This window comes from Colobus angolensis, unplaced genomic scaffold (genome assembly GCF_000951035.1).
Source record: "Colobus angolensis palliatus isolate OR3802 unplaced genomic scaffold, Cang.pa_1.0 Scaffold7, whole genome shotgun sequence".
NCBI lineage: Eukaryota > Metazoa > Chordata > Mammalia > Primates > Cercopithecidae > Colobus > Colobus angolensis.
In genome coordinates this window covers 10,287,305-10,311,758 of record NW_012120709.1, presented here as the reverse complement: position 1 = coordinate 10,311,758, position 24,454 = coordinate 10,287,305, and the positions used below count along the sequence as shown (strand labels likewise).

The 24,454-nt window shown below is 38.1% G+C and overlaps 1 protein-coding gene across 2 annotated transcripts in view; it reads left to right on the top strand.

The window, feature by feature from the left end:
- PDGFD (platelet derived growth factor D) overlaps positions 1–24,454 on the top strand; it is a 247,727-nt gene that overhangs the window by 208,332 nt on the left and 14,941 nt on the right. For both annotated transcript variants that reach the window (XM_011926641.1, XM_011926640.1), the window contains exons 4-6: positions 401–463; positions 4,491–4,689; positions 18,988–19,202. In XM_011926641.1, the coding sequence (XP_011782031.1) occupies positions 401–463; positions 4,491–4,689; positions 18,988–19,202 (477 nt within the window). The remainder of the gene's footprint in view (positions 1–400; positions 464–4,490; positions 4,690–18,987; positions 19,203–24,454) is intronic.

Below are 24,454 nucleotides of genomic sequence, written 5' to 3'. Positions count from 1 at the left end.
GCCATTGGTAACTACATAATTAATGCATTCAATTCTCAAAACAGCCCTGTAATGTAAGGATTCCATACTAGCCACTTACAGCTGAGGAAAGGAAGGACTGGAGGGGTTGTCAGTTGTCTGTGGTCACACAGCAAGTAGATGGCCACGTTAAAATTTGCATTCCTACCTGTACTTTTTCCATGTCACCAGTACTTACAAGAAAATGTCCGTGTCTTGAATGAGAAGGGTTCTTGAGGAGATGTGCTTAAGACAAATGGTGATCTGTTCAGCAGGAATATAGCCCTATTTCTGTTGTCACTTAGTTGGAAAAAGATTCAGAAGGCTGAGATGTTGAAACCATGCACATAATGACTTGAACAGAGGTTTGACTGACTCACATAGATGTTTCTTTGCCTTCCAGGAAGATTTCCAACCCGCAGCAGCTTCAGAGACCAACTGGGAATCAGTCACAAGCTCTATTTCAGTAAGTAATTTATTACTCTATTGCCCGCAAAAGAAATGGATGGAACAGCTAAGGTCAACCCCAAAAGGATTTCACCTGCATTAAGGACCTGTGGCTTGACCAAAAGACAGATCTCAAACAGGATGTGTTTCTCCATTTCATTCAGGTTACAATGGATTATGTCAGACACCCTTTTTCCTGTCTGTCAGAAAGGTTTCCAGGAACTGCCAGTATAGCATGGTAGGAACTCAGGCTAGGCAATAACTTAAATATTTTTCAGTTTCAGAGCAGAGCATTCCAATTAAAGGTCTGTCCAAACATATCAAACTAGTTCATGGCCCACACTCAAGTGGGGAATTTCAAAATAGGTTTTGAATATTCCTGGGGAAGATGTTAACCTTTGCATTTTCAAGGGTCTTTTCAGACTTGAAAAATCCCAATGTTTGCAGTAAGATAACTTAAGTGCAAATCAGGCATGTATTCTATTTTACTTGGATATAAAACATAACTCACCCTGAAGCTATAAAATGGTTCATGCTCCAGTTTTCCTCTAAATTTAGTCATTTCTCAGTATTCTGTCTCCTTATCTACTTTGCACAGAAAGAGCAGACCTTGTTTTCACCAATCCTATGTGTAGCATTTATGTAGCAATAAAATACAAGATAATAAATGCAATTGTTACTAAAAGGTCAAGAGCATAGAGGAAGCTTGCCCATGGCTCTAAGTAGGTCCATGTGGCTGAGTCAGAGTTTTTTTTTTTTTTTTCCTAAAATTGATATGTTATCTTTTGCTCTCTGGGGGATTTTTTTAAAACTCTTTCATATGGCAGGATTCCCTCCACTATGAATTATGTGACTATTTAATTCACCTGGTATGGATGCTGGACTAGAACCTCATCTGATCAAAAGATCAGTGGGATCTCTGATGGTGATAAGTGTTTTGTGTGCTTTCAACAGTCCAGAATACATACTCTGAACCTAACTTGGTGTAGGCAATCATTTTCAGTTAGATGAAAGTCAACATAAGGCACATACTGCTGAAGAGGTGCTCAGGCTAAGCAGGAGGGTCACAGTAGAGGCTGATAACTCAAGGCAGACACCAGCAGTTTTTGCAACCTTGACTGAGGGTCAGGGGATGCTCCAGCTTCTCAGGCACCTTCGACGTGATAGCTCAGGGTTGTCTAATGATTCTTGCCCCAACCACAATTCAGTTACAAGCCTTAAAGGACCCTTAACAAATTAAGAATAACCCAGGTCCTTTAAAAGAGAGGCATTCTCTCTTCCTTTTGGAGTATCTGGGGAAGTTCCCTGGGTCCAGATCCACTGCAAAAGCTTCTGGTTTGAGTTTCAAGTCTAGGTGCTGCTTAACTCTCTTGTAAGAGAGTTTCTTTACTCAGAAACTCTCAGAAACTGCAAGCTGGTTTCTTTACTCAGAACTCCATTGTTCAAGAACTTTCTGGAGCAGGAGCAAGGGTCATTCGACCTACCATTAACTTCTGTTTAAACCATACCTTGTTTTTGTTGAAAGTGGTTTTCCATTTTGAGAGCATTTCTTTTTTACGAATTGTTATCATTTTAAAGTAATGCAGTTAACTTCAGAAATGATTTTTATAAATACATGACAAAAGCTGAATGAAATCATATTTACTGTGCAGCTGAAGGAGACACATTCAATTAGTTCTTTTTCTCAAAAATAATTTAAAAATATTTACCTCAGCAACCAAAATGTTCTCGTGCCTCATCATTCATAAATATTTCCTCAGCCATCATTGCTGTTTCTGTCAACTGCCCTGAATCAGAACTTGAAAACACCAGTAAAGCTCATGCACAGGGACATGTTTGCATTTTACCTATGGTTTGGATTGACTCTTCAGCCTCATGTTAGAAGAGACTAAATTTCCCCCTCCCTTCTCAGGAACCGAGAGTTCCCCACAGCTTTCTCTGAGAGAGATATTTGTGTACACACTACATTCTAGGCACTGCTGGGAGCCGCCCCGGAAAACTCCATCAGTCATTTTCCCCAGAGCTGTCACGAGAAGTTTTCACTTGTGGGGGAATGGCTTGATAGGTGTCCCTGTTTTTATTTCAAAAAAGCAGGGAAGTATTTTAATTTCAAAGATTTGTTATGTGCTGTCATGCTTCTAATTTGGTCAGCTCATTTTGCGTTTTTTGGTTCTTAGACCCATACTATCGTGACACAAATCTAGTTGTAAACCATCTGGTGCATATGAGCCAGATAGACTGTAGATTATCCAGACAATACAAGTTAATGGGGATTTGGAATTATAGTCCTGAATTATAAGTCTTCCACCTCTAGCATGTGACCTCAAGAGAGATGTGAAAGAGAGAATTGATGGGCTTCCGTCAGGGTTCAGCTCGTATCAAGCAGACACACACACACACACAGACACCCACACACACACCTAGATTAAAGAGACAACCTATCAGAAACAGAAGGAACAAATGTGATTGCACCCAGATGAGAGCTATATAATATCAACAATATGACTGTAGAGGGCATCTTTAACATAGCTTGAACTGTGAATAAATCTCTGGATTCTACCATAATGTATGACAAAGACCATGCCTCCAGAAAAATGATCGTTATTACCTGTGTACATCTGAAGAGAATATAGAGTGGACTCATAACGTAATGAATGTAGCATGGCAGGTAAGGTTTATTCAGAAGAGGATGTCTGCTTATTTTAACAAGGATGACTGAAAATTAGATGTATGGTTTCTTGTAAAAGAAAAGAGCTGGCCTGACACATTGATCAGTCTGTTTCACCCTATCACCCCACTCCCTTGACTCCCTTTCCCCTACAGGGAATATTTGAAAACTGCTCCTGAGTTATAGCAATGGTAGATTAATGCTTTAAAGCCCTTTAGTTGTATGAAGAGGGACTGTTACTCTGAGAGCAGATGATCATCAAATCACTTAGCAATCTTTGGACCTTGATTGGTTAAAGAGAGACAACATTGCCTGAGAGTAAGATTATAAATTGTGGGCTTTGCTATCTGGGACTCAATAGCACCTATTTTTTCTTGATTAGATACTACAGTTAAATCTAAGGAAAGCAAGTTTTCATTAATTCCTATTTTCCCTTAGTGATAGGAGATATTTGTCTTTAGGGGATGTTATTTGTTTGGTAGTTTCTTTAAAGACATTTAAAAATCATTTGAGGCTGTGTGCTCTCTATTTCCTTGTTAATGGGTCATGAATTTTAACAGAGATGTTTGAATCATGGCTCATTTACCTCTAGATTGTACAAGGGTTAGTGAAGTAAGTGCTTGGAAACCTCATGTGAGATGTATTCCATGGCAAAATACATAATCCTTTCCAGGCTTTCAATGATGTTGTGTTTCTCATTAAAGAGTCTTCCTGAGAAGTTTTAATGGCAACTGGGATCACTAGCAAACTATAACACTTTAAAAAAATACATTCCCCCATGTGAATCCTCTCCTTTTAAGTCAAGAGAGCCAGTTTCATGGTTAGTTATCCTTGTTGACAGTAAATAAGTTGGTGAACATGCTAGATTTTATGAAAATGTCTCCAGAGTAGATTCGTACATTGGTCACACATCATCTGCAATGCCAGGTGACCTCTAAAGGGGGGATGTGGAGATTAAAAGTGGGAGAATAGAATGAATTATCAAAACTAATGTGGGAGGAGTTTGAAATTTTGATTCCCACTATTATATGTTGTTATGTGGATGATTTGGGACCTTGAACCAAGAAACTGGATGACTTAATTTTATATATTTCCATCTAATCTATATTTTTAGATGATTACAGTTAAGATAAACTGGAAATTTTATGATCTGCTTGGATTTGATTTATAGAAAAGTGAATGACTATCTTTTTAGTAATTAATTGATTTTTAACCAAGAACATGGCAAGACAATACCATGTTGTTTTTACATGGCATTCAAACGTATGATGTCTTATACTCAGAAGCCTGTTTATGTTCCTTCCGTATAGTTGAATGACTGTTGTATTCCACAGCAATGGACTTTTTCTGAGTATACTGAGCTGTATGTCACTCTTAGGGGGTATCCTATAAATCTCCATCAGTAACGGATCCCACTCTCATTGCGGATGCTCTGGACAAAAAAATTGCAGAATTTGATACCGTGGAAGATCTGCTCAAGTACTTCAATCCAGAGTCATGGCAAGAAGATCTTGAGAATATGTATTTGGACACCCCTCGTTATCGAGGCAGGTCATATCATGACCGGAAGTCAAAAGGTAAGAGACAGAGACTTGTGCATTCTTCATAAGCAGATAGAAATCTTAACAGTACAAGCTTAGTGTCCCTTATCCAAAGTATTTGAAACCAGAAGTCTTTTGAATTTTGGATGCTTTTTGGATTTTGGAATATTTACATTTATGCTTATTGGTTCAGTATCCCTAATCCAAAAATCTGAACTCCAAAATGCTCCAGTGAACATTTCCTTTGAGAATCAGGTTGGAGCTCAAAAAGTTTTGGATTATGGAGCATTTCAGAGTTTAGATTTTTGGACTAGGGACATAACCTGTAATAATGAGTAAGGATTAGCAGTACAATATATTTAACTCACTTAGATCAGGTGGTTACTATCAGTCCATTGTCACGTTTCACAACACTTTCAAATGAAGTTCTGCGTTTTGTCCAAACTGTGTTTTTTTTTATCAGACTAAGAAGGGTTTGGTCCAGTGAAAGATATATAGGTCATAGTTTGGAGCTGGATGAGATGTTATGAAAATCATCTGAACCAGCTTCTTATTTCTTGGCAAGTAAGGCATTATGAGCCCCAATTTTACAGTGGAGACAGCCAAGTCAGAGGGAGTAAGTAATTTGCCCATGTCTGTATGGTTAGTTAGCAATGAAGAAGAATGAGTATCCTGGTCTCTTGCCTACAAGAACAGTGCTTGTGTAATTGATAGTTTTGCCTCTCTGATAGATGCGAAGGTTGGTTTAGTCCAGGGGTGTCAGTGTTGGCAGGAGAGAACCCTGTTAAAGCAACAGCCAAAACTCTGTTGGAAAGTTTCAACTCTACCTTCAAGATCTGCTATCTACTTGGTGCCTGGGTGGTTCATGTGCTTGAGATATAAATGTCTCACGGCAGAGGAAAAGAAGGTCGGGAATAGTTTGGAGATGTGTGAGAGCATATATTCAATTAGAAACTTCAGGAAAGTACAATGAGGGGAGAACCGAGAGGAGCATTCAGGCAGAGAGAATGTCATGAGTTAAAACAGTGCTTAAACTCAAAAAATAAATATCCAGGTCATACATCTGAGTGGTATGATCTTAGGATGAGAATGTTTATTGGCGTGTAAAACTCAAATTAATAAAGAAATGAAATACAATTGCCTCTTATTGAATAAAACAATTACTTCTAGTCTGTTATGTCCTTGCTTTACTTGATAGGATTTGTTATAATTGTAATGTTCCCTAAAAGGTCTTGAAAGGCTGCGTTGTATTGTAGATATAAAGGTATTTCACCAAGATACAGCTGTTTCCTACACTTTGAAATAATTTTAAGAGCTGTGAACCTGAGCTGCTTTAGCACAACCATTTATAACATTTGGGCCAAAATGGCTAATCAGTTAACTCCTACCTGGGCCTTCTGCTTATGGCTTAGCTAAGAGGGAGACAAGAAAGTCACCAGTGGCCCTGGTGTTATGGAGATACACCATGTGCAGATCACTGTAGCCCTGAATCTCTCCAGGGCTCAGATTGGATTCAATTTAAAGAAAATATTGTTGTTCTGTAAGACATTGCTGTGTTTGGATCTCTACTAAGTCAACTTAAAAGAAAGTAAAATATGCACGTTTTGAAAACCCCAGAGGAAATTTTATATAAAAATAGTATTTGGACAAACAAGCAATGAAATCTGACTCTGTCTTCAGCAATTCATGGGACAGCCCTTCTTGGCATCTTCTTTCTGGAAATATTACAATTTTTAAGTCATCTAAATCCATTACTTTTTTTCCCCCTAGAAATTGTGTTGAGTTGGAGGCAGGAGGCCTGGATTCAAATTCTAACCCTGCCACTTACAAGTTTTGTGATTTTTTTTTTTTTTATTGGGTACCCTGATCTCAGTTTTCTTATTGGCAGTGTGTGTGCAATAACACCTACTTCTGGGGACTGCTTCTGGTACCATCAAGAGCACCTAACACTTAATACATGTTCAAAAATTGTTAGCTAGCTATAGCGACTTAGAATTCTGAAATATGTTTGCATTACTTCCTTGGTGAAGCCTACCTTGTCCCTTGTTCTGTCTCTGTGACGTCTACTCACCCCCTAACTTGGTAAAGTTAGGAGCACTTAAGACACCACCTCGCTTTGTATGTCCTACTACTGCACTGTTATTGTACCTTTTGTTTCCTCTAAGAGGATCTGGGATCCCAGCACCTCCTATCGTTCTCCACTCTGGCTGAATATTTAATAACTGGGGGAGCTTTTGAAAACCTTCAGATGCCTAGTCCCACCCCAGATACATTGACTCAGAATCTCAATGGGGGGAGACTGGGAAATATATTGATATTATTTATGGTTCCTAGGAGAGTGATCCTTAGAGACAGCCAGTGTCAAGAACCACTACTTGAGAGACTGTTCATCCTATATCTGCAGTACTTGCAACAGTCTCTGACACATTTTAGATGCTCAATTAATGTTTGTGAGATCGAATATATTACTAATCCAGTGTTAGCCTATTTCTAAAGTTTATAGAAACCACCTCATAGACTGGATAGGGTAGCTTTATTAAAAATGTCTTTGGTTACTGAAATAACCTTGCAAGAGCATTCAAGGTGACATACTACTTGATGTTTGTGACAAAGTAAACATGGTCTCTCTCCCCTGCTGGCTTAGGTTCCATTTCTTAATCTCTTCTTGTTTAAAATGGCCCTAAGGCATTTTTGTACCATTTAATTTAACCCTGGCAAGTCACCACTGCCTCTGCTCTTATATAAATGTACTGATTTGTTTATCATTCCACTGATGCTGAATCACCTGTATGTATCACAAAAACAAGGGAAGTCAGGTTTAATATATCAGCTGGTATTTTCTGCTTTGAGAGCATAAAAATACAAATCCATGGCTTGTATCCCAATGTATGAGGAAGGGAGCAGTGAATATACAGTGAAAACAGGAAAATAGCTATGGATAATGAAAGTCCATTAGGTGTCAAATAAAACTTTGCCTTTTCAGGATTTCCAAAAAGTCTCCTTCTATCAGTATAATTTCTTAACGATGTTGTACAGAAACAAGCTTGTCATTTATGAATATCTTTTGAGCATCCATTCTTCTGATTTGTCCAGACAGATGGAAAGTGGCATTTTTCATGATTGCAAAGAGCAGAATTCTAAAATGACATTTGAATGTGAATATACAAAACACAGAGTTTTACGAACTCTAAAATAGAACACAGACACACTGAATAAAGAACTTATAATGTATCAGGAATATTTAAAATATGAAGGTTCATGTTTTACAATTAAATGATGTGTTTTGCTTCTTTTTATTTAGTAGAAGGGAGGTGAGGTGGTAAGTGAGCTTTTTGTTCTCTTCAAGAAAAGAGTTGAAAATGTCAAAGTCAAAAGAACAGTAAAAGTTTTGGTGAGGAAAGAGAGAAACAGGAGACAGATAAAATTACCAAGTATTGAAACCAGGATGTCAACGCAATAAAGTCTACATTTTAAAAATTCATAAGTAATAGATAAGCTCAAACTTGTCTGGAAAAGCTTCTGGACTGAAGATAATATAACAAGTTAATATATTCAACTTTCAGTTTCCTAGGGGGTAATGGGGAAAAGGATAGCATATATAATTGAAATCTGTAGATAACTGTAGTTTCAAACCCAATTTTTGCCAATAATTTCAGCCTCATGCTTTTAACCTCAAAGCTGCCCAGAAGTTAATTTTAAAAAAATGAATGTTTTAAATTCAAGTTGCATTTACTTTTTATGGTAGATATACTAATGAGTGTATAAAATTAGGTGCATAGGAAGTGTGCATAAAATTAGGTGAAATTATATGGGTGTTCTTTCTGTAAGCTATATAAATACTCCTTACATTGCTGCATTATCACTGTAGTTTAACTAAAAGTAAACTACAATTCATTTAAAACATATGCCTATGAATTTAAGGACAATGTATATTTATTCAAGTTCAGAGCATAAAATTCAACATTTCTAAGTTAAGAATGATCAGCCCTGACTAGACATTACTGAGAGGTGATTTATGGAGATAAACAATGTAAGTAAGATCTGTTCTTTTTCTTATTCCAGGAGAACTTGACTTTCTAGAATGATAGTGTATTCGCCAAAGAAAAATCCAAGACATAATGGCAAGAGGGAAACCTGTTTTCAAAGCTTGTGTTGTGATTAAAATATGAACAAAATTATTAGGGCACTCCAAATTAATAGTTTTAAACTTTTAATTGAAATATATTGTTTTCCAAAAAGTAATCATTTTTAGATACACATGCTAAAATTCACATCCATTCCTCTTTTAAAAAGTATTTTAGACTCGATGCAGTGGCTCACTCCTGTGATCCCAACACTTTGGGAGGCCAAGGTAGGCAGATCACTTGAGCCCAGGAGTGCGAGACTAGCCTGGGCAACATGGTGAGAACCTGTCTCTACAAAAAGTACAAAAGTTAGCCATGCGTGAAGCGTATGCCTGTAGTTCCAGCTACTCAGGAGGCTAAGGTGGGAGGATCACCTGAGCCCGGGTAGTTCAAGGCTACCATGGGCTGTGATTGCACCACTGCACTGCAGCCTGGTCAACAGTGAGGACCCTGCCTCAAAAAAAAGTATTTTAATATTGAGTGCAGTAAACATCTTGATATTAAATTAGTTCCAAATGATTATGTTTGAAATATGTGATTTTTACAGACTCTAAATGGTTAGATCTTACAACTCTGGAACAGTTACCAACCCATTTCCAAGGATCTAATACCAATTCTATTATTTTCTCCATGACATTTTGCTCTAAGATCTAAAACACTTGACTCTAATTTGCAAATTATTTACAGGTAAATAACTAGCATAAGAAACTGAGAAATATAGGAAATAAATATTTTATATCAATGTTTTCATTCGTTCTGAATTCTCTCAAGTCAGAACACCTTCTTTTAAAAAAAAATTATTTATTGCTGTTTCTTTGTCATGCCACTGCATGCTAAACAGGACACAAGTTTTGATTTTTCAAAAATGATTTCAAATGTAGGAAATTATCCAGAGAGCATTAAGATATAGACATATTTTAGAAACTGAGTGCTTGCAATTTTCTCTCTCTGCCTATTTGATACCTGGGTTAAGAATTGGCTAAAAGCCTTTTACCAACACCAATGATGAGTCATATCAGTCATTCTTGAGGTATCTGTAATTACTTCTCTGTAAATTAAGCAGGTACTGGTGACATCAATAGATAATAGAAATTAATAATAATTTGTGTTGCTTATTAATATTGCATTATCATTAATAATAGTTTCTATTGTTGAAAGATGGTTAGCTTCATTGAGTTTCCTGAACCATGTGGTATATTTGGTACCTTTACCAAGTGAAAGTTTTATCTATCAATATTAAAATTGTTTGGTATAAATTTAATAGAAATAGAGCAAAAGAAAGAAGTATGTTGCAGTGGAAAGAACATGGACTTGAGAGTCAAGCTAACTTGTAATAAAACTCTAACTCAAATCCTAAAATCAGTAGCAGTGGCCTTGGAGAAGTCACTTACAGACCCCTGGTTCTCTATTTTCTTCTCTTTGTAAAATGACTCTAATTATAAGCACTTGGCAAAGTTGTGTTAGGATTAGGTAATAACAGAGTATCTAACACCCTCAATAAATGATAGCTGCTATTATTATTTGAATTGCTTACAAAACTCTGCACAGAACCAAGATATTTCTATTAATTGCTGTCTTCCCTATAATGCTCTAAGATAACTAGCAGCGATCTGGAGAGCCTCACAGATAGTATTTGGCAAATATTGTCATATTTAAGTATCTGTATAATCAGTATACTCATTAAAAGTTTACAAAATTATCTCCAAGTATTAAACTTCTCTGATACTATTTATCCAGAAATTTTCTGACACTATTTTGCTTATTGGGTGTTTCTTCTGCTAAGTTTTTCTTTTAAAGACTTTTGCCACTGTTTATGACTCATATGTTTTGTAAGTATCTAGCTGCCTCGCTTACTCTGTTTACCAGCAAGCATTCATAAAAACCATATTGTTGCTTATCATGTTGTGTGTGTTTACAAGGGCACACACATGAAATATTTTAAGAAAATCTCAGCAATGGGACAACTTCCTCCTGGTGCATGTGCCACCTCTGCTTTTCTCCTAGATGCAGTTGTCCATCTTTGTGGATATCCTAACCCCACCCTCATTATCAAAGTTATGCCCCTCATCTAGGTATGTCATTCAAATGCAAATCAGTGGAAAAATCCATTTGACAGTGGAAAGCCATAGGTAACTTTTAGCCTCTGGATGAACAAATGTGCATTTTCCACAGCAATTACTCTTGTTAAAGAGAAATGTGTGTTCCTTGTGTTTTCTGTGCCAATTTTTTTCTGTGAAGTATTGAAAAATTATTATGGGATTGTTTTCGTTTATGCCCCACTAGACTTAAGGAGACACTACACTGTTCCTAGAGCACATGTGTGTGTGGGCATTGCTGGTGCTGAGAGATCTAACTCGCTGAGTGTCTTTACTTGCTGATACAGTTACACATTGTGTCCCCACCCAAATCTCATCCTGAATTGCAATCCCCATAATCCCCACATATCAAGGAAGAAACAAGATGGAGATAACTGAATCATGGGGATGGTTTACCCCATGCTAGTCTCGTGATAGTGAGTGAGTCTCACAGGTTCTGATGATTTTATAAAGGGCAGTTCCCCTGCACTTGCACACATGCTCTCCCTCCTGCCACCGTGTAAGATGTGCCTTTGCTTCTCTTTCGCCTTCTGCCGTGATTGTAAGTTTCCTTAGCCCTCCCAGATGATGCATAACTGTGAGGCCATTTAACCTCTTTTCTTTATAAACTACCCAGTCTCAGGTATTTCTTTATCGCAGTGTAAGAATGGACTAATACACTTTCTAAGGATAGTGTTACATCTGATGTAATCAAACTGAGCACACCTGATCATTGGCTTTTTATATTTAGTTCAAGGTGGGCATGGCCTTCCATTCCTTAGTAATCACCAATTGCAGAAGCTCAGCTCCTTCTAGTTTTAGGTGCTTCTGATTTAAACTTCCTTCTTTGATCTGTGTTACTCACTTCAATAATAATGTGGTTATACCTACTGAGAGCTAGAATTTAGACCTGTGCTTCAAACCCTCAAAACTCATGTAATCTCAACAAATTCTTTGGCAGGAGCTACTGGGGTTCCCATTTTGCATAGTAAAAGAAAAAAATTCAGAAAATTTCTGTGAGAGCTAAAAAAATAGACCTGTGCTTCAAACCCTCAAAACTCATGTAATCTCAACAAATTCTTTGGCAGGAGCTGCTGGGGTTCCCATTTTGCATAGTAAAAGAAAAAAATTCAGAAAATTTCTGTGAGAGCTAAAAAAATAGAGAATCATGACATGAACCTGGTCTTGTTGGCTACAAAGCTCATGCTGTGAGCAACTCAATGGTGTTTAAAGCTCAGGGATTCATAGTCTAGTAAATGAGAAAAAGAAATTTCAAGACCTTCATCTCCTAACTTGTTTTTTTAAAAATGTTTCATTTCATAGATATACTTTATACATCACCCCAGGTTATGAATTCCCAGGGTTCAGAGAATTGCTTTATGATGATGTCACTGCTTTCATGTCTAATTCAGTGCCTTCCAGATATTCATTCAGTCATCCACTGATTTTCCAGTACATATGTGCTGAACGTCTACTTATGTCCAGTGGCTTTAGGCAAGTCACTTAACTCATCTGCAACTCAGTTTCTATGTCTATCCAATGGGAATTGTAATATCTAAGATGAGGGTTTGCTATGAGAATTCAATGAAATTTGATTTTGTGAAAGCATCTCACAAAGTGCTGGACACATGGTAGTGGCTCAGTAAATTTGCATTCACTCATTGCTTTACAATGTTTCTAAACCTTGAAAATCAGGAATTGTCTGATTAAGAATCTTTTACCGTGATTTAGGTTAATTTGTGTAAAAACAAATGGTAAATGTTTTTATTCTTTAGATATTAAACCCACATGTGGAGTCAAAACATTCAGTGTCTTTCATAATTTTAATGTTAAAGTATCCTGGTAGTCCCTCATTAAAACTTATAAAGTAATTCTTCTTTCCAGATTTATTTGCACTTCCGCATTGGGATTGAAATGTGAAAACAGTTTTCATAATTATATGCTGATTTATAGAAGAGGGAATCTGAAAATCACAGTGAGACTGTAATATTCATAAGGATGAATACTCCTCCTAGCGAATTTATGAATCTTGAGAAAGGCTGAGAGCCCCTGGTTGCTTGGTACAAAATAATACAATTATTCCTCTAGTCCCCTCACCTCCCACCCCACCCCAAAGCATCAAAAACCTAGTGCTACAACATTAAAGAGAAACGTTTAACAATTTTCATAACAGATTGTGGCACTGTCTCCCATTTGACAAAGGCAATGTTCCTTAGCACCTTGATGTTTGCATCTGAGAACCAATCTTCTCAAGACCATACTCTACCATGTGTGCCATTTATTCTATATTTCATGGATTTTAGTGCTGGTCATCTCATGCATTATGGTTCATCTTTGGCAGAGCTAGTTCTAAATCCTAGTTTCTTAATTCTAACCTAACACTTCTGCACTACCCCACATCCTAGACTAGTCTTGAGATAAGATCCAAACATTCAACGTATAAGGTATTAATAATACTCTATGCATTCCTGAAAGATAGTTGGAATAGTTTCACCTTTATGATAAAAAATTAAACTGAAAAATTCCATGGTTATCTGCTTCATTCAGGTAGTAATTATTGAGTGTCTATTTCTTGCAAAGGGAATCTGACACAAAGACAATGTTGTGCTTCCTTCAGCAGCACCTTTATCCTAATTGTTGAAGTCAAATGATTTTAGAAGTGAGCTTGAATGAGCTGCATTTGGTGCTTACACTAGGGACAAAGTACTAGAAGAGAAGGGATAAAAAGATAATTAGCTCTCTACCTCCAACAACTTTTTTAGTTCAGTGGAAGAGAAGCACCTGAATATAGATGCTTGTTAACTTTTGATGGGTTTACATCCCAATAAACACGTTGTAAGTGGAAAATATAGTTAAGTCAAAACCACGTTTAATACACATAGCCTACTGAACTTCATAGCTTAGCCTAGCCTACCTTAAACATGATCAGAACACATGTATCAGCCTACAGTTGGCCAACATTATCTAACACAAAGCCTATTTTATAATGAGGGTTTAATAGCTCACGTAATTTATTGAATATCCTACTGAAAATGAAAAACTGAATGGCTTTTTTGGTGCTCACCATTAACATACACAGCTGAAAGCACCATCAAAAAATAAAAAGAAATCGTTTTGAACCATTGTAAGTTGGACTATCCATAAAGAAAACAAAACAAGGTCTATGAAGTAAGTGCCATAATAGAGGGCAGAAAAAGTGTGGTGAGTACATAGAGAAAGGGTCATAGGAGTTGTAGAGTGAATATGCCTTTTGACTTGCGCTCTAGAAGATTAAAATAATATAGCAAGCTGAGATGCCAGAGAAAGCAAAACAGAAGAACAAGAGCATAGTGTTCAGAAACATCATGGCCCTACTTTAAGTGCTCATTCTCCACATGCCATCACCATGTGGTAAACATGCACTAGTATGTAGGCTGCTGCTGCGTGCCTGCTAAAAGAGTTTATAAAGAACTTTAGCATTATAAAGGCTAGACCTTGTAACAATAACAATAAAATGATTACTGGTGCCAACATAGTGAAACCCCATCTCTAATGAAAATACAAAAATTCGCTGTGCATGTGGCACACACCTGTAGTCCCAGCTATTCAGAAGGCTAGGGCAGGAGAACTGCTTCAACGTGGGAGGCAGAAGTTACGGTGAGCTGAGATCATGCCACTGCTCTCCAGCCAGGACTGGGCACTCTGTCTTAAAAAAAAAAAAAAAGAAAAAGAAAAAGATTACTGGCTATCTTCAAGGACATGCAGCAGTTTAATTGGATTCTCTGACAGACTGTGGATGATCAAGAGAAAAAAACATGTGATGCATCTATCAGAATAAAGATTGATGAATGGCCAGCACAGTGAAAGCCAACTGATAACTTAATGTTTAGAGACTGACTGAAGGAAACTATCCTCTTGTTGACCAAAACAAGCAGTAAATTATTGTGCATGTGGAGAACAAAGGTGCTTTCTCATGTTCAAAGTGAGGAGATTATTTTGTTTCACAATGAATGTTTGTATTCACAAAAAGAGACTTACCTTTACATACCTTGATTTTGACCAGTAAGGCACATTTTGGACTTCTGTCTGCCAGAACATGTAACTTATATAAAATAATAAATATGTTTCACTTTAATAAGGAATAGAGTTTTAAATTTTTATCTTAAGCTGATCACCACCCATGTTGTGTTTGCCAAGTATGTATAACATTATATTGGTTTTATCTGTCCTACAGAAACTAGAATCTCTAGGATTCTGGCATTTGTTCCCACTGAGGACAAATCGTTGCTATCAATCCATTGAGCTCCTAGATAAGGCAAGAAAGGGTTCAAGGAGAAATGAGGACAAAATGAAGAGTGTGCTTTGGCCAAAGTCCACTCAGTCCAGATAAAAGAACGAAACATATCACAATACTAAAGGCAAAAGTAGACTCCGAATAGCTGCCTGGCTTATTAGTCAGAACTGAATAGATGGATGAGCATACACAGGAGCTCATGCTTGGGTATGTGTATTGATGACATTGTGAAAATGACAGGTTTGTGCCTATGGATGCACCTAGGAAGCCAGTTCATTTGCACAGCAAGTGGTCCTCTGGTGGGAAGACTCCAACATGGCTTGTGGAAGCTGCTCTCTGAACCCTCCTTCAAATCTTCACACTGGGCTCATATGTACAAAAGGCATGAAGAGGCCTGGATTCAGACTCTGGCTCTACCACTGACTGGTTGTATGGCTGTGGATAAGTTTTTTTTTTTTTTTTTTCCTTAACTTTTCAAAGGCTCGTTTTCCTCAACTGCAAAAGTAAGAGTAATGATTTTATGTAATTCGTAGCATTTATGAGTATTTCATGCACTCACGAACACAGCACTTAGTAGTCTAGATGGCCAGGATCAAAAAGAACAGGTTGACTCTCCTTCCTCTCACACCTAATATTAGAAACTATAAAAGGGTGTGCATTCACATCCCCATTCTAGAGCTCAGATTCCAGAATTCTTATTACATCCCAAAGCACTGCTGTGAGTAGACTGCCCCTAGAAGCAGGGGCTGCAGAAGGAAAAGTTCTCCCCTGTGCACTGTGCAGCACCCCACACTTGACCAGCATGTCCAGAGGAAGTCTTTGAGGACAGGGGAACCTTCTCAGCCTTTCCAGAAAACTGCATGAGGCCCAAAAAACTTAACTGATGTTAAAGAGCCTTGATAGAGCAAGACTAAAATTCAAAATGACAGAAAAAGAGAGATTATTCCATGACATAGACTGGGATGAAATAAGGGAAGTTAGATGAAATTAGTGGACCCTTGAATTGAATTCGGAACATAATTGCTGCTCTGAAATGTTCAGCTATGGAGACTGATGCAGGAATGCAAAGGACAGCCCCTACTCTGGGTTGACACCACTTGGCCTGTCTCCCTCCCAGAAGTCTCACTCCAGAATTCTCCTTCTAACCCAAGCACCAGAAACCTTAATTGCTGCTCAGCCTCTGTCTGGCTCCCTGCTCTGCTGCACTGGCTTATCGGTCTTTTTTGACTGGCAACTCAGTATCCCCTGCAGAAAGTCTGCAATCACGCTTTGAAGTTATTTGCATCCAGTCAGAACAACCTTTCAGTTCTAGTTCTAAATTGAGTGCCTCGGTGGTTTAAATTGCCTGATATGTAGGGCAGGTGGATTCTACAGCAGTCACACTGGGCCCCAGTTCTTAGTGACAGTAGTGAATTGATGCATAAAACTGACAGAATTGTGAATCTCCTCATGGTGAGTAAGAAATGGAAGTAACCAATGCTAGTCAAAGAGTTATACAATGTGAGGAGTATGGTTTCAAATAGAATCAGGCTTACATGCCTTCTCCTGGTTTGTGGAAGGCACTTTGGAGTTTATTGGAATTCCCACAGGGAAGCATGCTATACTTTGGCTTGGGTGTCTTCTGAAGATAAGGATGTGGCCATTCACCACCCAACCCCAGTTCAACATCAGACAGGAAAGTCCAATACAGCCCTCATAACACTGGTCTTCCTTCCACTTATGGCTTACTGACCATCCCTCTGTTCCGCTCAAAGTGACAGAGAATATGGAGCAAAAGGGAGAAGGCTTTGATTCCAATTTTACCATTTACTGTTAACTCTTAGTAAATAATGCTCACTTCAAATGGGTGGGGAACAACCAAATGTAGTCATATCCGTAAGGTGCCTAGCAGAGGGCTGAATTAAAGCAGAGACTCAGTGCTGCTGCTTGCATCCTGTCCCTCTCTGCCTTCTCACACATCACAATCCCTTCCTGCTAATTGTACCTCTTTAGTCCTCTGTGTTAGACAAATATCTTCCCATTATCACAAGCAGCAGATTTGGCCCTCTGCATCAGCTCTGTCCACAAGCCCAGGAATGCACAGGCCAGCATCAGCAAGGTGACACTTGTAATGGATGATTGCTGCACTTCTTAATCCATTTATGTAATCCTTTCTGCTTTGCTTGCAGTTATTTTCAGGGCTTTAGCAGCAATAAAATGGTTCCTTTCCCGAGACAGAGTTCATTCAATTTAAATCTGGATTGATTATAGCTAAAGTTATGACATGTCTTTACAAAGGAAAAAAACAGCAATAAATTATGCACAATGATTATTTGGCATTTTATTTAGTTCCCACAGTATCCTGGGCTCAGTGTATAACAACTGGGGATAAATCCCTGCCCTTGAGAATCAAAGCACCATTGTAGATATAAAAAGACAAACAGGGATGTGGTTAGTGGACTCATGGTCCACACTTACTCCTGCAGTTTTCCTTAGATGCATTCTACTGACACTGTCCTTGACTTTTGACCTCTACTCCCAAAGGCTTTTTTTTTCTTCCTTCTCCTCAAGCTGTTTTGGTTTAAGCCTAAGACATTTCCCAGGGCTAGAGTTTAGAATGAACATGGTGATATCTGCCTAACATTTATGGGATTCCTCCTGTGGTGGCCTGGTGCACACAAGGGCGTGCATTGGGAAATGGTGGTGGGTCCTGTGCAGACAAAAGGACTTGCTTCTAACTGTGTTCTTATGGGAAGATACTCATGTATGTATGCATCAATAAGAGGATTTGGCTGCTAAATGGATGGATAATTGGATGGACTTTGAGAACATGAAATCAAATCTAATTTACATAACACAATAATACAAATTGAATTCAAGTAAATATTTATGACTTAGATTTGAAAATATTGCGGTGCTTTTAGTTCATAGAAGTCCCACTAACCATATCCCTTGATAATCATTTATACAGAGTAATGTCCAAAAAAGAAAAATAAAGAGGGAGAAAGACATAATATATTTTTTAATTTTGTCCATTTGACTTTAAAGGAAAAGAATGTGAGAGGGGGAGATTCAAATGAATCAAGATTAATAAGAATAGCTGGCATTGAGTGCCGGGCACGTTACATTCAATTCTTCAAATGATTACATGTTATAGATAAGGAAGCAGAAGTTCAGAGCCATTAAATAACTTTCCAACTAAAAGGAAACATAGCCATGATGTGATTGAAAGCAGTTGTAACTTTACTGCAGCTCCCAAGCACTTAACCACTATGCTATACTGCCATCTAGGACCCAATGCACAAATATGCACCATATTCACGAAAAAAAAGTCGTTTTCTCTAACATGTTGATTAACTTTGAAGTTAAAAATAAAGCTAAAACCCTTTTCTTTATTACATTTACGTGTGAAATTTCACTTCCAGGTAAATATAATACAGTGGTTGTCCCTAATGTGTCTTAGATATAATTCAAATTATATTTAAGTGATGGCTTAGAGTCAGGATTTATTTAGAATGAAGAAGAAATTTATTTTGTCTTTTTGAAGACAAAGGCAATTATTTTAATTTGCCAAATGTTTCATTTTCTTTCCTCTGAACTTTTTTTTGGATAAAAAAGATGCAAGGAAATTTGAACCAAGACATGAATTTTAGCCAAGGTTTTTGTTTTGTTTTGTTGTTGTTATTTTCGAAGGGTAGATGGGATCAAGAGAGAAATTAGGTCTTTTACTTTAGGTTCCCAGTAATTGAGAGCCTGAGGATGGATTTAATCCCAGGGTTAAGGTTTTCCTCACAGAATCTTCCCACTCTATTCCCAAAAACACACGCTGGGCAATTGTGCTTACAGTTGTGTTTGCTTACACAATGTGTGTATTTGCTTCCAGTTGACCTGGATAGGCTCAACGATGATGCCAAGCGTTACAGTTGCACTCCCAGGAATTACTCGGTAAATATAAGAGAAGAGCTGAAGCTGGCCAATGTGGTCTTCTTTCCACGTTGCCTCCTCGTGCAGCGCTGTGGAGGAAATTGTGGCTGTGGAACTGTCAACTGGAGGTCCTGCACATGCAATTCAGGGAAAACCGTGAAAAAGTATCATGAGGTATGTCATTCTCAGATTTCTTGTTGCAATGCTTAATCTACAGGATTCAGGAAGACGGGGCATTGCATACAGTTGTTCAGGTTGCTCACTGCACAAGGGCACCCAGCCAGGGTTTGATTAGGAGCAGAAATTCTACCCGCATTAGGTTTGCCAAGCCAAGTGCCCTGATGACAGGTTAATCCCATCCTGATGAAGTCACTGTTTATTCTACTTTGAACAATACACCATGTGGATCAACAACAACCTTGTTAGAATATATAATCAAATATGTGATATAGTAACTTTAGAATTTACTTGACCTCCTTTCAGAAAGACAGAAAAGAAAAAGAAATACGATGTTATTCATTTACAGGATATGACTGCAATATCTAATAAGCAAAACCTTAATTCAATTATGTCATTTAATAAATTTGGCACAATAAAGATGGCAAAATATAAATTGTCAACGATCTTTTTATTTTTTAAATATGAAGTATGTTTCAACTGGAAATGCTCTGTTTATTCTAAATATTATTAAGTGCTACTCAGGGAATCAGCTCTTGGATTATGCAAAAATAAACAAAAGTAAATATAAGAATATAGGAGGAACAAAAACCTAAAGAGCGCAATAACCTTAATAATAGTAATAATGGGGCTGGGCGTGGTGGCTCAAGCCTGTAATCCCAGCACTTTGGGAGGCCGAGATGGGCGGATCACGAGGTCAGGAGATCGAGACCATCCTGGCTAACACGGTGAAACCCCATCTCTACTAAAAATACAAAAATCTAGCCGGGCGAGGTGGCCGGCGCCTGTAGTCCCAGCTACTCGGGAGGCTGAGGCAGGAGAATGGCATAAACTCGGGAGGCGGAGCTTGCAGTGAGCTGAGATCCGGCCACTGCACTCCAGCCCGGGCAACAGAGTGAGACTCCGTCTCAAAAAAAATAAAAAATAAAAAATAATAATAATAATAATAGTAATAATGGCATTTATTGCTTGACAAACACTATTGTAAGTAATCATTAGCTCATTTAGCACCCCATCAACAGTATTGTAAAAATGTTACTATTTTTATTCTTTTTTTATAGGTGAGTAAACTGAGCCCTAGGAGGATCAGTAAGTTGGCCAGCATGGCCTGGTCAGTAAATCACAGAGCCAGGACTCCAGCTCCAATCCACTAGTTCCAGGGTCTATGTTTTTTCTTATCACTAGTAATATATAGCACTTTAGAGCATAAAATATAGGCTGGGTGCAGTGGCTCACGCCTGTAATCCTAGCACTTTGGGAGGCCGAAGTGGGTGGATCACCTGAGGTCAGGAGTTCAAGACCAGACTGGCCAACATGGCGAAACCCCGTTCTCTACTAAAAATACAAAAATTAGCCAGGCGTGGTGGCAGACACCTGTAATCCCAGCTGCTCAGGAGGCTGAGGCAGGAGAATCACTTGAACCCAGGAGCCAGAGGTTGCAGTGTGCTGAGATTGTGCCACTGCACTCCAGTCTGGGTGAAAGAGAGAAACTCTATCTCAAAAAAAAAATTTATAAATTTATATATGGAGAGAGAGAGTAGACTGAAGAGGAGTTAGAGCTGTTCTATGACATACATGGCAGCTCTAATTACTTTATTATTGTGGGAACACATGCAAGTCACTAAAGTTTAGACTCAGTTTTCACATATGTGAAATGGGACTGAGAAATTAATATATCAGATAAGCCCTTCCAGAGTTGCTCTTAGGGCCAAATAAAATAATGCATATGAAATATATTTTGTAAGATGTTAAACATCATGCAGAAATATGTTTTAAAATATAAGCTAAAATATGAAGCAAACATTATTGTTAGGAATTATTGTTTGAGTTGCTCTGCATCAGTGTCCACAGCAATCCCATTACTGGGTATATACCCAAAGGATTATAAATAATTCTGCTATAAAGGCACATGCACACATATGTTTATTGTAGCAGTATTCACACTATTCACAATAGCAAAGAGTTGGAACCAACCCAAATGTCCATCAATGATAGACTGGATGAAGAAAATGTGGCACATATACACCATGGAATACTTGGCAGCCATAAAAAAGGATGAGTTTATGTCCTTTGCAGAGACACAGATGAAGTTGGAAACCATCATTCTCAGCAAACTAACACGGGAACAGAGAACCAAACACCACATGTTCTCACTCATAAGTGAGAGTTGAACACAGGGACACAGGGAAGGGAACATGACACACTGGGGGCTGTTGGAGAGTTGGGGGTTGGGGGAGAAATATCTAAGGTAGGTGACAGGTTGATGGGTGCAGCAAACCACCATGGCACGTGTATACCTATGTAACAAGCCTGCACGTTCTGCACATGTATCCCACAACTTAAAGTATAATAATAATTTTTAAAAAGTGTCAACCACAACAAAGGAATGGGTAATTCTCTCTAAACAAAATCTCCAGCTTTGTAAAACTGTTTTTTGGAGGTTTTTCTGGTATTGTTGTTGTTTTGGTTTTGATTTTTGTTCTGAAAACAATACAAAAGTCATGATAAGTTAGGTGGTAACCTCTGGATTAAACAAAAATTAGTATGTAATAATTGATATTTTCAACTCAGAAAATGTAGGAAATTGTGCCACCATGACCATACTTACTTCAGACAGGGAAACATTATTTCAGACCTACATGGAACATATTTTCTTAGTCATAAGAATTGCTTACTCCACCCCACTGTTTTCAAAGGAAAAAAAAATGTTCTCATATCTAGAGAATGCTATCATCTATGTTCATTGTGTTTTATTTTTGTATGAACTGATGAACTCTAGATTGGATGTTGTCCTTCACTTCTAAGAACCTGAATTTTATAACCTTTAGTCATACCCCAAGGATAAATGCAGAATGCAGTAATCAGGTTGTGGTTAAAATAATCTCGGAAGTGACAAGGTCTCTACCTAGTAGTAACTGTGAGGAAGAACATTCGAGGTCAGGACTTTGATGTATTTGTGGAGTGCTTTATTTTTATCTTGACTCTATGCTCAGAAGTTTTAGCTTGATTTTGAAAATTACTTATTGTGGGAACAGCAGAGTGAACCATAGACCCCCAAAGACCCTTGCCTCCCAGCCAGCTAGTTCTGAAGAACACTGAAGGCCTGGCTACCCTCCTCCTCTTAGTTCCTTTCTTGTCTCTCCACACAATAACCATTACTTGCAAATTTCTCTTCTCAGTTAATGTGTAGAGGGGAAAACTCTTGATCTCTTTGTTCAGTAGCATGAGTGGGTTTGAAACGTTGGCATCCTTTGAAACTGTATCTAAAGCATCTCTTTAAGACATGTGTCCTAGTATTTTTACTTCTAGAACTCTGCAGAGCTCTATAAAATCACTCTGCCAAGTGCTGGACAAAAGGAAAAATAAACATCCATCACCAGCCGGTAACTGCTTACCTGGAACAAACACTCCTGTCATATGCCCCTGAGACTCCTGAAATACCTTTGAGATGTGTCACAATTATCACTGCCAGGTGCCCTGTGGGAAATAGCAAAAGGCTTGTTCCATTTCCAGAAGTGGGGGTTGCTTGAGCCTAGTCTCATTAGGGAAAAATTCTAGTCCTTTATTCTGAGTTCTGTGTCTGTATTCTTACCTCTGAGAAATGAGAAACCAGTTTCCCCAGCTCATGGTTGCAACTGATGAGATGTGAAATGAGTTTCTGTGAAAGATGAGCACCCTTAAGGGGGTAATGAGACCTTGTCACATAACAGGCTTGTGTGATTTTCCACAAATATTTCAGTGCTCAACCTTAAGGAATTTAAATCTGGGAAACTGGAAAGCTCCCAATGAAGCTAATATCATTGGTTTTTTTCACAGGTCGTATTAGTTCTCCTGTAGGGTTTTCAGCAGTTTTCACTGTGCAGTAAAATGTGACTATCTTTATTATTTCTTGCTCTCGAAAGTTTGTAGGTACCCTGTTGAAGTATTTTTCCTCTTTCTTTATAATCACTCAATGCTTCTTGGAATATACTAGATATAGCGTAGGAAAATGCCTTTTCTTCTACCCTTCCTAGGTTCATGGCTGAGGCCACTATAACAAAAGACAGAATAACGAAGGAAAAGCGTACTCATTTATTGAATATGTTTTACATGACACAGAGGCCTTGGTAAGGAAATAAAGACCCAAAAAAGCAGTTCAACCTGATAATTTTTTACAGTAAGTTTGATAAAGTGTGGATAGTTGTGGAGAAATATGATAGGGCAGAGTATGATCTAATGGTAATGAACTGGGGAAAATTAGCAAGGCCTGTTTGGTCAGATTCTTCTTTGTTCTACCTTTGTCTTTGGAGATAAGGATTCTTAGGCCAGGAGCAGTGGCTCATGCCTGTAATCTCAGCATTTTGAGAGGCCAAGGTGGGATGATCCCTTGAGGCTACGAGTTCAAGATTAACTAGGTTAACATAGCGAGACCCCCATCTCTACAAAAAATAAATAAATAATAAATTAAAAAAGGAATTATTTTTAAGTAGCCAAGTGTGGAGGATGTGTCTGTGGTCTGAGCTACTTGGAGGCTGAGGTAGGAGAATTGCTTGAGCTCAGGAATTCAAGGTTGCAGCAAGTCATGATCATGCAGCTATACTCTAGCCTGTGTGACAGAGTGAGACCACATCTCAAACAAAAAGGCGGGGGGAATTCTTCTTTATTCTGGGTATAACAGGGGCACCTCTCACGTGAGGGTCTTATGACTTGCTACATGGGAAGGTCAGAAAATCCTAGGTTTTATGACCTCCTTCAGGATGGAGGGTGAGGGGAAGGTCAGAGTGATCTTTGTGTTTTTCTTGTTTTCTCAAATTCCTTCAGCTTAAAACATTTGGGAGTACAGTGTCCTGAACCCCATCATAGGATATAAAGGATACTTTGGGTCATGATTTATGTTAAATGGAGGATTCCAGAAAAACATATTGTGTAGACAATTAGAAGAAACTATTATTTCAGTTCTCTTCTCTTGCTAGTGTATAATGAAGGAACAGGATATTCCCTAAAAATATAGTGACCTATTAAATTAATACTCACTGTTTTTCATGATTTGGTGTCTTGGCTGTATCCATTTAGTCAACAGCCAAAAACATAGGAAGCATCAGAGAGATAAAGATAGATGTTAATTTTCTCTGTTCTTCCTCTCATAATTTTGTCAGGATTCTTGACATAACCACCTGCACTATCTAATAGAACTTTAAGCAGTGATAGGAATAACCTGTATTTGCACTGTTCCATATGGTAGTCACTAGCAACATGCGGCTATTAGGCAC